Source organism: Zerene cesonia, chromosome 13 (assembly GCF_012273895.1).
Source record: "Zerene cesonia ecotype Mississippi chromosome 13, Zerene_cesonia_1.1, whole genome shotgun sequence".
Lineage (NCBI taxonomy): Eukaryota > Metazoa > Arthropoda > Insecta > Lepidoptera > Pieridae > Zerene > Zerene cesonia.
Genome location: NC_052114.1, coordinates 463108 through 476753, shown reverse-complemented (window position 1 = coordinate 476753; position 13646 = coordinate 463108). Strand labels below are relative to the sequence as shown.

Below are 13646 nucleotides of genomic sequence, written 5' to 3'. Positions count from 1 at the left end.
GGGCTGGTTCGATGGGGTCTGACAATTCGATTGATTCGCACGTGTGGTAACGGAGTCGGAGACACCTTTTCTGATATTTCGGATGTGTCGAGGTTGTGTTATGGAGAGGTGGGACTTGAGAAGGGGGGATTGACTTAAGTAATTGTAAACTATCAATCTTATGTTTTGACATAGTACCAGAACCATGTGTGGAACGTCGTTTTATAGTGTGAGGCTTTGTTTTTAATAAGAAAAAAGTTTTATACAAATTATATTATTTTTATAAGTAATAGTAAAAAGCATTAACATTGACCATAATTATTTTTTTATTGATAAGTGAAATGATGAGGTTCAATTTGTCTCTGCTGAATACAAATATTAATATTGTGCATTATATTTATATTAGAATGTTATTTGATAGATTTACGTTACGTTCATTCGATAATAATGCTCAGTTTCTCTAGTCTCTGAAATATCCTTTTTAAACGTGAAAATACAGTAGAACATCCTGCCCCTTAGACTTAACATGATTTATTGTTACAAAAAAAAAAACATTTTATTTTAATAAGTGATATAAAGGTATACATGAGAATTTATCGTTTCCAGATGGTAAATACAAAGCGCTCCTGATAACAATGACGTTACCGACCAGTGTTTATGCTACTATGGCATTACGGGAACTACTCAGAGTTGATACTTCTTCCGACACACAAGCCAAACAGAACGACTACCACAAAAAGAAAGATGCCAATGAAGAAAATGTCAAACAAGAAAATGTAAATCAAGAAACTGTCAAACAAGAAAATGTAAGTCAAGAAAATGTCAAACAAGAAAATAATGTCAACGATGGAGTAGATAATAATGTCAAGAGTGAAAATGAAAACGGTGTAGAAAAGAGGAAAGGAGAAGAAGAGAGTAAAAATGGTGATTGTAAGAAAGCTAAGATGAATGATGAATAAATTAATTAAGAAAATGTATTGTTTTATTAAAAAAAAACTAATAATAGATCTTGTTTTTATAAAAATCAGTACATAAGATGATGTCTACTTTTGTTAACAATTAATCTTTTTCAAGTTATTAAATATAACGAAGAAACTGATAAGGTAAAATAAAATTACAATAATTTCTTCTTATTTTTTATTAGTTCTCAATTTAGATTAATCTTTGGTATTGTGCAATGGTCACTATAAAAATTAATTATTATAATTAGCTACTTAAACTATCATTAATTTAATAATAACCAGTATAATCTTACAAATGCAATAATTACACTATTTTATATACAATTATAAAATTGGAGGATAAATTATATACTTAAATCGATCTCCAATGAATATGGATTGTTTATAAATCGACATTTTATATTATAAAAGTAGGAGATTATTTAACCCACGTTTCATTTATCATACATTGTGCAATATTTTATAATTACTTATAATTTACGAATATAGTAATAAGATTGATCTTGTCGATTTAATTTAGATAACATTTATTCACCATTCATATAGGATTTTTTTTATTATTTCCCCATAGCATTCCCCTTGAATCCCTTTACACGAGTATTAAGTGACTTCATTTATAATGAATTTAAGAATTTATTTGTGTAAACAAACACCCAGTATTTAAAGAAGAGATTTTTCCACATGATATGATTACAAGTGCCATGAAACAAATATTGTTAATGTGTGAGTTATCACGAAATTCTACTACCTATATATTTGTTATATTATAGTTATACAAGTTACTATATTACATGTAATTGACATTCAATTATTTCCTATAACTCGATCGAAAGTCCTGGTTCGTAACATAGGTCCACGGTTGTGCTGTTATGGTTCTAGTCGACCCACTGTGGGACTGCAAGTGGGCTCGCAGTTCCCCTGGAGTGGGGAATGAGCGTGGACACCACGTGCATTTGTGGGGCTTGTTCTGAAATTTGGTTACATTATATTAAAAGAGATACACATCGATACACAAAGAGATATACAGTATGTAGTTGAATATACAGACATTCTTATTAGTTTATTATATCAAAGAATAAGTAGAACATGTACTAATATTTCATGATGATATGTTTAATTAATGAAAATAATTTTATTTTACTTTATAAAGATTACGAAAAGCGCCATCTAGTAGCGCCAGAGCGCCGGTAATTTTTTAAAAGTAAGCCTTTCTTTTAAAAGTATGTAATATAGGCACTAACTACTAACTAGGTAGTACTAAGTAGGTAGTAAAAAATGTAACCTTAGTGTGCGTCATACGATGGTAGTATAGATTGGAGCTTGCTGTAAAACATTTCCCGCACTCCGGACACTTGTGTGGCTTTTCTCCTGCGAACAATGTGATGTTGTTTTAATTTTAAATTGCATTTTTAGGGTTCCTTACCCAACGGGTAAAACGGGACCCTGTTATTAAGACGGCTGTCCGTCTATCTGTGACTAGGATATAGCTTAAAAAACGTGATAGACGAAGTTGAAGATTTCAGAGGTGGAGTACCTATTTATGTTGCCATTTTATTATTTTCAATATATAACAAATTATTAAAAATCAATTGTACCTATTATGTGAAATGTAATATTATTGCTAATATTAACAAATTATTAAAAATCAAGGTTAAGAAGCGGTTAGCACGGCTATATGATGATGAGTGACCATTTTTTGCAGCTCTTTAACGAATCGCACCTAGTACGATTTTTTTTATATTTTCCTCGAATGAATTTTATTCCTTTGGAATGGTTAAGATGGCATGCTGTAGTCCAAAATTATGGGTATACTACAGTGTGAATTTGTATTTTTTTTTATTTTTTGTCTATACATACGCGTTATGAAATCGATTATCTAATAAGTAAATAACCCATTAGACGTAGTTTCAATAATTTAAAATCGTTTGAAATTCTATATGATGCATATGACCCAAATAGATAAATTAGGCAATAATAAATAGTTGGCCAAGCGGTCAGGCGTCCCCTCGTTCCCATAGGATACGGGTTCGAATCTGGGCTCATTTATTAAATTAATAAAACGAAGTAAATAAAATAAAGGTTCTAGAAGTTACCGGTGTGAATTCTTCTGTGAGTGTTTAGAGAGCTGGATGTGCTGAAACCCTTGCCACAAATGTTGCACACGTGTGGCTTCTCCCCTGAAATCAAATATCCTTACTAATTTAATTATAAATGCAAAAGTAAAACTACACAACAGATGACCAGGCCTTAGATGAAAGTCGTACCTACAGAAATGACCTAGACCAGGTCTAGATCTTCCGAAGGGAAAGAACAGACTTATTTTATAAAGCAAATTTAAAATGAGATAAATACCTACAGCAATAAAATATATTTCTGGATCATATGTCGTTCGATGACGTGGTATTTCTGAACAAAACAGAGTAGGCAAATGCCTAACTCAAATTAGTACTAATGTACCTACCGATTATTCACAAAGTTTCCTATTAACATGTGTATTTTAATCCAATTTATTGCTCCTATGAATGATTGATGTGTATTGTGTTCTGCTTGGCCAGTTAAAATGATCCTCGTCGATCATAAGCACAGCAATTAAATGGGCATTAGAAGATGCAAAGTCAATTCTATCTCAAAACGATAAAATGCAATCGGAGATTGATGCTGAACCTAAATATCCATATAGATAGACCTCTGGTACCAATCCAGGTTTTGGGTTCCAGCGTGTCAGCTTTGGCTGTTTGGGAAAGTAATAGTAACAAACACAACCACAGTAACGTTTTTTAATTTAAAATAATATCTTTTGTTTTTTCTTAATCAGTCTGAACATTGTGTAGAAATAAAATAAATAACTCTTTCGAACAAACTCCTTCGTTTTACACTTTTTAACTTACTTCAAAAAATGAGTAGGTTCTCAATTCGATCTTTTTAGGTTTGTTAACTCATAACTTTTTACTGGGTGAACCGATTATGATGATTCTTTTTTAATTTTAAAGCTAATGCCTCTCGTATGGTTTTTTTCAAATTTGGTCTAGACCTGACAGTTTGAATGCGGTACAGCTTTTGTTAAAAATAAAAATACTTACGCATTTATTTTCGCCTTGTATCATTAGTATTCTTACCCGTATGAGTCCTCATATGCCTCTTCAACAGCGACGGCCTGTCGAAGGTCTTCAAGCACACTTCACACGGCAGCACACTCTTGGTTTTCACACACACAGCCTTATCCAGCCTGTTCGTACTTTCGTACAACTTTATCAAGTGATCGTTCAGGCCACATAAGAATTTGAAGTCGACGATTTTCAAATTTGACTTTTTCATTGATAAGTCTAGAGGTTCGGATTGGTTCATGCTTGTTAATTTGATTTGGTACTTTTCAGTTTTTAATGCAATACTCAGAAATACTTGATACTTGATAAGTTAGTTAATATTCTAAATTAACAATAATTTAGTTTTAAACACAAAAACTAAGTACTTAGTATCAATTCCATTAAAATAATCACTTAAACATTAAATTGATAAAAAATTTATCGAGTATTGTTTCACAGATATTATCAATTTATATTATTATAAATAATGTAATTTAATCAAGATTTCCATCCAATTTTCCACGGATAACTGCTACGAATATTTGTGAATACTCCCTTAAATAGCTGAAGGGTATTTGTATCAGATTGAGTAAGGTATTGAGGTGACAACAATAAGGTTTGCAGCGGGTTCTAATCGCCGTGATTTGACTATTTTTATGTAACACGGAGTTAGGAAAATCGTTATGATATTGACATATCTACCCTTATATGAAATGTTCAAGTATTGTAATGCGGTTTGTGTTTTGTAAAATTTTCAACAATTTAAAAATTACAGCATTTATCTTCAACAATTTAAAAATTAGTTAAGAATTTTCTATAATAATATTCAATTATAAAGATCTTCTACAACGAAAAAAATAACGTTTTAAAGACACTTCGATCGCACCTGCATATTGATACTTTTATAGAAGCACTTTTGAATCGTCGTTTTAATATTTACCACCGGTCTGGAAAGCAGTTTCTACAGTTCTCTGTAGCTCTTCTGAGCCAACAAGAAACTCTAAAAAAAGAAACTAACTCTCTCAGGCACAATACGGGCCTCTGGCTACCAGTAATAAAAAAAACAGTAGCATGCTACTATTTCACGCCGATCTTCTGTGGGGGTGTGGTATTTCCTCGGGGCGAGCTGGCCCAATTCGTGTCGAAGCGTACTCCCATATTCTTTGGCACGGCCTTATTATAAAACGTGTCACAAATTCATATATCATTAATTTATTACATACGAGAAATGCAAAAAAAGAAATTAAATCAACGCTCATCCAATAATCATAGCCTAATGTAATGTATTGAAGAAAACGTAATCGGTTATAGAGGTGACGAAGCACGGCCTGTTTGAATTGGAGCTTTGTACGGCGACCAAACGAGCGCTGTCTGTCCGTACCATTATACTGTAGGTGACTACACTGCACGATTTTCTTGGATGGTATGATATATATTGATATGTCAGTTTATTGGAGCGAATCTTAATATACAAGACACACAATTTCACATGGTTCTATGATAAATAATAATCTGTAGTTTTTTTCAATATATATGTGAAACGATTGAATAATGAATTTGTTTCTGTGTCCAATGTATTGTGGTCAAATTATACATAATTTTAATACTTTATATAAGGTTTCGTTTTTTAAATTAACTACATAACTTTTAGATTTTAATGACAGTTGACAATTTGTAATTTATACACCAGAATAATGAGGTTAGGAAATGCTTGCTTTGTCCCGTGGTTTCGTCGGTGAGTGAAGCCAAGCGGCACCGCCGATTTAATTGCAGACTGCTAGTGTAAGGCAAAGAAAGGATTATTGATCAATTTTACTTTACTGCGAAACCCACACATACTAAAATAAATATGAAATGAAAAGTTACTGTAAAGTGCTATATAAATAAACGAGCTTATATTAAATGTTAAATTATTCAAATAAAAACTTTAAACGCACCAAAAGTAACTTAATAATTGACTATCCTAATTTCCCTAAATGTCTGGTCACCGTCCCACCTGTACAACTTTTTGTGCGTTCACAATACAGCAAATTTCCGATTACCAAACGTTGTGGGCACAGCCATTGTGCGATGACAGATTGAGGGTGGATGTACTTGAAATATGAAACTTATTGCTTATCAACCGACTTTCAAGAAGGAGGTTCTGAATTCGAATCCATTTTTTGTGTGTGTTACCTTAGAACTTTTGGCTGGGTGAACTGATTTTGATGGTTTTTATTTGACAGCTGGTGTCTTATGGTCACTTTTGAATCTGATCTAGTTCTGAAAATTTGCAGGCGGTTTAGTTTTTTTGTTAAATCAATTGTTTCATTTAATATTTTTTAGTTATTGCATTATTAAAAATTATAAATAAACTCGCTTAACCACGCAAGCATAATAATGAATAAACTTACTTCTACCTAGTTCTCTAAATGTAAAACTACCTAAATAATAATTTATTACGCAAATTCAAAAGCGCTTTCGAAGCGCTAGTTGAATGTGCAAATGTTTGAGTTTTCAGTTTCCAAATGCTCCTATTATCTAGGATAGAATATTTCATCCACTACTATTAACTATAAACGCACGTAAGGTGACGTAAGATGGATAAGGTATATGTTTGTGTACTTTGCCATTAAAATAACTAATAAGGTTCGCATAATTGTTTGACTTAAAAAAGTGATATCTCATGATTTCCATCGAAGCAGACTATTACAGATTAAAATCTAAAACGACTTTAAAAAAGTTTGTGTTCTTTGCTAATTTGGTTAAAACATTGTAACATAACGTATACACAAGTTAATTTATCGATCATGGAAGTGACAGGGCAAATATATTGTTGGAATGAACTATAAAGTATGACTACATCGTAATAAGGTAATGGGTATTGATAATTTAGATTATGGAACTATTGATAATTAGATTCCCTCATAACTGTTATTTTAACTTCATTTTGATGTTCATAGTAATATAATATTACAAATAGATGTTTCAAACATTTGATATTGATAGTATAATGTGTTTTTGTGAAGAATAACATAGCTACCGTAAGGGATCACGAAAACAATTTCAAAATGCCGAAAAATAATCGAAATTTTAAAACAACGCCTGTTTTGTGTATTTTACTGAGACATTTTAAGATTTAAAACGACATCTTTACACTATATTCACAAAAATATAATTGTTAAAAATTATAAGGCCTTTAAGTATTAACCATAACATATACAAAATTAATTTACTATGGATTCACAGCAGCAAATTCAAATTAAACGAATCTAACCAACAATAATATTCCCGCCAAATTCGTCTAACATTTTCAATATGCACATATTTTAAGCGCCCACAACTAGAAATGGAAAAACGGCGAAGGTGCATGAAGATATTTAAATACCGTCTTATTCAAATCGCAAATCCGATTTATTCTCCGCCTTGTTAAGACTTGTTTAACTTTGCATTCCCTTTATTTATTTCTTTGTAGTAAGAAGTTCTACGAAAAAAATATAAATTATGCATCGCTTTTAAAAGTTGGGACTTGGAACGTAATTACGGACGCTTTTTGTGTGCTTTGAGTTCTTTTTTCAAGACTAGTCGCTCCTCGCAGGTTTTTTCGCTTTTGTAACATTGTGTACATAATATAATATGTACGCTACGATACTTCCTGATACTCAAGCACATTTCGGCACGACACATTTACAGAAGAATGGCCTCAAATAGTAGCAAATTCAACCTCTGCAAATGTCCATGCTGTGATCGCCTACAATAATAGGCGGAGCACCAACTCTGTAGTAAAAAAATAGTACCTAATTAAGTTTATTTATTAGTAACTCACTCTTTACCTGGGTTTACGTGGGATAAAAAAATGAATATTAGACCTATGTCACTCTGAATTATTGTCACATATATCGTTAATAATATTATCTATATAAATGATTGTGTGTTATTATTATTATATAATACCTATATCTAAAAAGATTTTAAAAGCTCAAAATGTTCATTATTGTTTAATAACTTTTTTATTCATTAAAATTTACAAGTTATACCATGATCTTACCAAACCATAAACTCCATTATAAGAACAATAAAAATGGTTATTTTTTGTTCAACATAACCTTTACATCATCGAAATAACTATAAAAATATTTCCTCATACAGAATCCCCGGATACATACATAGTTTTTTCAAGCATAAGCGAGATAAAAGGAAATCTTTGTGAACATCGTGCGAAATTACGCGTTGTATCGATCGGGCTACTGCATAAATGCATTAGCCTGAAGATAGGCGCCTACGTGGACGAGGGCGCGTGGTATTAGCTGTAGCGGAATTATAAATATTCATTTATTAAACGAATAGTGTCAAATTGAACCAGGTTTAATAATTAAAGCATGAATTGGTGATTTTTAACACAAAAAAGCCTTACTTCATGTATATTTTTATTTAGAAAGCTTAATTTGTTCAGCCGATTCGAAGATTATACCAGAACTAGTTCATATAACACACGAATAAACGAATAAAGATTGTTCCTTATTTTGACATAGGTATACTTTCAAATTCATATGTTTTTTGTGTTTCATCCAAGCAAAGTGCTGAAATAACTAAACTTTAACAAAGTTGCTGTTACAAATCTTGATATATTATGAATGACAGATGTTTGCTTCTCTTGCACACACAAGTTAAAATAAACCTCGTGTAGTATAACTATAAATTGTGTTTGAAATTTATATGTGTGTCGCTTTCGATATCTAAGCTTCTTAACATTGGATGGGCCACCAAGAAAGGATGCCAAAAGATTGCTGTAGCCGATTGCTAAGCGCCCATTTCGTCGACCTTGCCACCCTTGGTGAGACGAACTTCAAAAATTAATGGACGCTCGAAGTAAAGACCCAACACCAGGGCTCTAAGACTCGAAACCTGGAGACCTCTAGTGTCGGAAGCCAAGGTCCGCTTTGGATCGATACGTTGAAGTGAAAAAATATTATTACTTCTACTTCTGACGTGTCTCTTACACCCTGTCCCACACAACGGCCGTAAATTTATTCTTAATAAAGCGCTGAAAGGCCGGCCGAAAGGCAGGATGTATTTTTTTGATATCTCCCACTTTGAGTCGAGTCGGGGGTCCCCGCGGACGGTAGTTGATCCACAACGCTTTGGGACCAATTTGCTGCCGATATTGCCTCATCGTTTATTTATTTTGCTCTTTTTACCAATGTTTTCTGGTTATTGCAGGTGGAGTGGTGGATAACGAATTCTCGACCTATTAAATGACGCTTTCATAAGCGTCGAAGGATCTCAATTCGTTGCTTATTATTTTGTTATCAAATATGTACTGTATAAGTCATTGCTTAAGAAATTTGCAATTATTAGTTGAGTCGACTCGAACTGGTGACATATGATGAATGATGACGATTCTTCATATTTTTTTATGATATAGGTTATTCTTTTTGTAGTGGCACCAAAGCAGATTTAAATGTTTTTTATATATTTGCGTTTTTATATGATTCTAATATTTTCACACAAAAACTGCTAGATTAAATAATAAATATCTTCATTAGAATGCATTAGCTGCATCTTCATTGAATGACTAGGCTATAATATTTAGAAATTAAAAACTTTTTAACGGATTTTAAACGCGATTTATTCATTATATTACGTTACGTTTCGAACACTTTACAGCGAGCGTGGTCACGGGGAGACTGAAAGTGTTCGAAACGTCGGGTTAATAATATAATAAATAAATCGCGTTTAAAATCTGTTAAAAAGTTTTTAATTTCTAAATGTATAATACTCGCGTAAAATCAAACACAAGAAAATACTAGGCTATAATAGTGAAAAGAATAAAAATTATAAAAAAGGCGACAAAGGATAGATTGTAGATATCTTAATTTTATATTTACTTGAAAGTCAAAGGTATTGATAACTGAAGCCAATAAACCAAAGCGGTTCTCAATTAAACTGGAAAAATAGGTTTGTTTTCTCTAAAAATCATTTTAACTTGGTTATTTTGATCATTCTAATTATTTTTATTTGTAAGTCGCTTTTCACGCTGTTCAGGCAAATGAATTTCCACTCAGACCAGTCTTACATCAGCTCAAATCCATATAACAATGCCATGATTTTCTAAATTTATTTAAGATAGTAATTAATAAGTATTATAATACTGTATATCAGTATAACTTACTGGTACCAATTGAATAAGGAGAAATACATTTTTTCTATCAAAATAATCGTTAAACTTATTCAGATAGAAAGAATGTTCAGAGCTTCTATCAATTTTCAATCAATTTATACCTTTGCCAGTTCTGTTTTCCGCCTGTTGAAGAACCTAGTAATCAGTATATTACACACACAAAATACAAAGGACTATTGTTTTATATAACATAATTTCGAATAATTTATAACATTTGAAATGATTCAAATACTGGATTACCTATTGGATCTCCGCATAGGTATAAGATTGCCTATCAACAAAATTATATGCCTATAAAAATCATTTCATAAAATCTGTTTTAATGTAAAAGAAAGACAAACAAACACTTTCGCATTTCTAATATTATTAAGGATGAAACTCTTAACATTATTCTATTAATTTAAGATCAAAGCTATAACTCAAGCACTCATGAATCATACGAAGTATTCCCAACAGGAAATGAGCGATCTATATAAAATGTATACAAGGACCAAGGATCCGAATAGCCTCCATAAAAACCATCGGGTGGGCGTGGCTTGAGGTGGGCGGGCCGGTGGGCGGCGCCCAGTTAACTGTGTCAAGTGCTTGATGCAGAATTTTATACGGTCTTACTGATTGGACTGATTTTCTTTCTTTCTATTTGCGTTACGTAATTGAAGCTGTGGTATATCGTTATATTGTTATTTTATCGTTAATTCTAGAGGATACTAGTATCCTAAGATATATAAGATAGATAATATAAGGTAGGTACGTCTTGGAGTTTGTTAAGAGGTTATTAAGTTGGCAATTAATCAATAATAATATAGAAAAGGGACAAACGGAGTAAAAACTCAGCTACGATACTTGAAGAAAATTCAAAATAGGGAATTTCAACTATTATTTTAGTCAATTCAAACGAACCTAGTGCAGTTAGGGTAGGATAATTCGCGTAATAGGAACAGGATGTTATAAATAGAGTTGCATAAAATACACATCATCATCACCATCATCATCATCATCAGCCCATATATGTTCCTACTGCTGGGACACAACCCTCCTATTAGGGTTCAGGTCATAATCCACCACGCTGGCCAAGTGCGGGTTGGCAGTTGTCACATATCGTCGAACTATTGATTCTTGAACATGCCGGTTTTCCTTCACCGTTTTAAGGAGTGGTGATGTTATCTACATGCGCAGATAAATTGAAAACTCAATTTATTTCCTGCACGCTCGCCCCGGTTATGAACCTCGACTTATCGATTTTGAAGTCCGAGGTTCACCACTGAGCCACCACTGCTTTTTTATAAAATACACACCTATATCATATAAGTATATGAATGTTGAAGAAATGTGATAAAGATAATGGAAAAAGCATAATTAGTACAGAAGCATCCTTCAATAACGAGCTGTAGAACGAGTATAACATTGCATTAATTGTATCGATTTCCTTACGATGTTCCTTCACCGCTTCAAGCAGTGGTGGTGTGGATACTGCGCAGATAAATTAAAACATCAATTTAATTCACGCTCGTCTGGTTTCGAACCCCTGACTTTTCGATTTAAATCCCAGGTCATCTCCACTGAGCCACCGCAGCTTATCAAAAGATTAAAAATCAATTTATAGTAGTAAGATACAGTATTTCAACAAAATTAGTTCACCTCATGTAAAGCAACAAATATTTTTACATCCATTCAACCTGACAGATGATTATTAATTAGCTCTTCTAACATGTTTTATGTCTATACGTAATTCTACTATCCTACTAATATTATAAATGCAAAAGTTTGTAATGATGTGTGCATGTTTGTTACTCTTTCACGCAAAAACTACTGAACCGATTGCAATGAAATTTGGTACGTAGACAGCTGGACAACTGGAACAACATATAGGCAACTTTTTATCCCAATATCCCTACGGGGTGCGGACTTGCGCGGTTGAAACCGCGGGGCGCAGTTAGCGTGGTTATATTTTTAGACATGAAAATATTTCAAAACGAAAACCATTTAATATAAGGATGTTGATAAAAGCAGCTCCCGCAGTAATTCCTTCAATTTCATCATGTTTATTTAAATGAGCTTTGTATAACAGCGAGAGGTACTTAATATGTTTCTAGAACATTCTTATTATCTTTGGAATATCGTGTGTCCATTGCGTGACGGAAATAATGGCGACGCATTTTACTTGCTTGATTTTTATTTTCATTTCTAATATTTCAGAAGTGTAAATTTGGGTAGATTTATAGGAAGAAAAAGAAGAAAGAGAGAGAGACAAATATATGAATTGATTTTCAATGCAAATCTATGTGTTGAGATTTAACAACTACGTAATGTACTACATAATTTAACATAGATAACTTACGATGATACGTCAGGTGACCTTACCGCTGAATAAAATCGCTATCTTCTAGGAAAAGCACTGCGTTAAGTAAAAGTATACATATTAACTGCGTAATCATTTTTTTAAGAATTAGCACTCAAAATCTTCTATCACAAAAATAGACATGAATTTATCAACACTGTAATTTCAAGCAAGTAATCAACGGATTAATTTAAACATATACATAGTAGACTTATTGAAATGCGGATTCATTTCTATACCCACTTTCCTCTTTCTCATCCTTCTTTCTAGTCGTCAATCCTTTCCTTAACCCTTTCCATTTTTAAGCGAGTATTGCATTCGCAGAGGCACTGCGAATGTTCCATGGGCGTTGGTGGTTGCTAACCATCAGACGAACTACCAGCTCAGTTTCCAGCTCGTAGCATGAAAACACTTAATAACAAATATTAAAAACCAACTTTATCATTTCAAAGTTAGATTTACACATTATAAAAGAAGCCATTCAAATTCGTTCAACACTTTATACATAATTGACAAGCTAAGTTACTTTTACATACATTCAATGCTTATTGTACACTGTGTCATGAAACAAAATAAAGATTTTTTTTTTAAATGATTTTTCATTGAAAACAATTTAATTACAAACGACTATGTATCAATAAAACCGTATCGTACCACAGTGGAAACGCGCTCCGCGTTACATTTTTCCAATTTCACCGCGGAGGACGTGTCAAGAAAAATCCTCTTTTGATTTATTTTTTAATTCGCCATCTCATTTCAATTTATGGCCGCTTTGTACATGCATTTGTATCCACATCTTGTTTCTATGTTAATGTATTATTCTGATCGCTTTTGAGTTATTCCGAAATGATAATTTACATTTAAATGAAATATTGCGAGCTGGTTTGTTAAACGTTGCGTTCAAGTTTTACGAATAAATATTTGTTTTTGCGCTTTAATTAAATGTGCCACTAAATACTGAATGTTTCTATAATTTTTAATCATTACGATAATTCATGATAATGTAGAAAAAAAAATAATACGAGATTAGATTGGTTATAATAGAAATTTTTAGAGTGGGAGTCGAGCACTGCTTCGGCACAAATTGGGTCAAGCTCGCACCGGGGAAGTTACCACACCCTCAC

The 13646-nt window shown here is 32.5% G+C and overlaps 2 protein-coding genes across 2 annotated transcripts in view; one reads left to right on the top strand and one right to left on the bottom strand.

Annotated features, from left to right (window-relative positions):
* The window catches only part of LOC119831478 (pseudouridylate synthase 7 homolog), a 9621-nt gene extending 8677 nt beyond the window's left edge, over positions 1-944 (top strand). The window contains exon 11 of the mRNA XM_038354855.1: positions 586-944. Within this exon, the coding sequence (XP_038210783.1) occupies positions 586-938 (353 nt within the window). The 3' untranslated portion in view covers positions 939-944. The remainder of the gene's footprint in view (positions 1-585) is intronic.
* Positions 945-1726: 782 nt separating this feature from the next.
* Positions 1727-4286, bottom strand: LOC119831199 (zinc finger protein 723-like). Its single transcript, XM_038354488.1, has 4 exons — positions 4058-4286; positions 3035-3118; positions 2224-2309; positions 1727-1908 (listed from the first exon to the last, which is right to left on the bottom strand). Exons 1-4 carry the CDS (start codon positions 4284-4286, stop codon positions 1750-1752), a joined length of 558 nt encoding a protein of 185 aa, XP_038210416.1. The 3' UTR covers positions 1727-1749.
* Positions 4287-13646: the final 9360 nt, after the last annotated feature.

What these genes read in the sequence shown, in the direction of transcription:
- LOC119831199 (XM_038354488.1), bottom strand. Translation starts at nt 4,286, where the DNA reads ATGAACCAATCCGAACCTCTAGACTTATCAATGAAAAAGTCAAATTTG. An exon ending in GCATATGAGGACTCATACGG is followed by an intron (nt 3,119 to 4,057) that starts GTAAGAATACTA and finishes ATTTGATTTCAG; the next exon opens with GGGAGAAGCCACACGTGTGC. An exon ending in TCACAGAAGAATTCACACCG is followed by an intron (nt 2,310 to 3,034) that starts GTAACTTCTAGA and finishes CATTGTTCGCAG; the next exon opens with GAGAAAAGCCACACAAGTGT.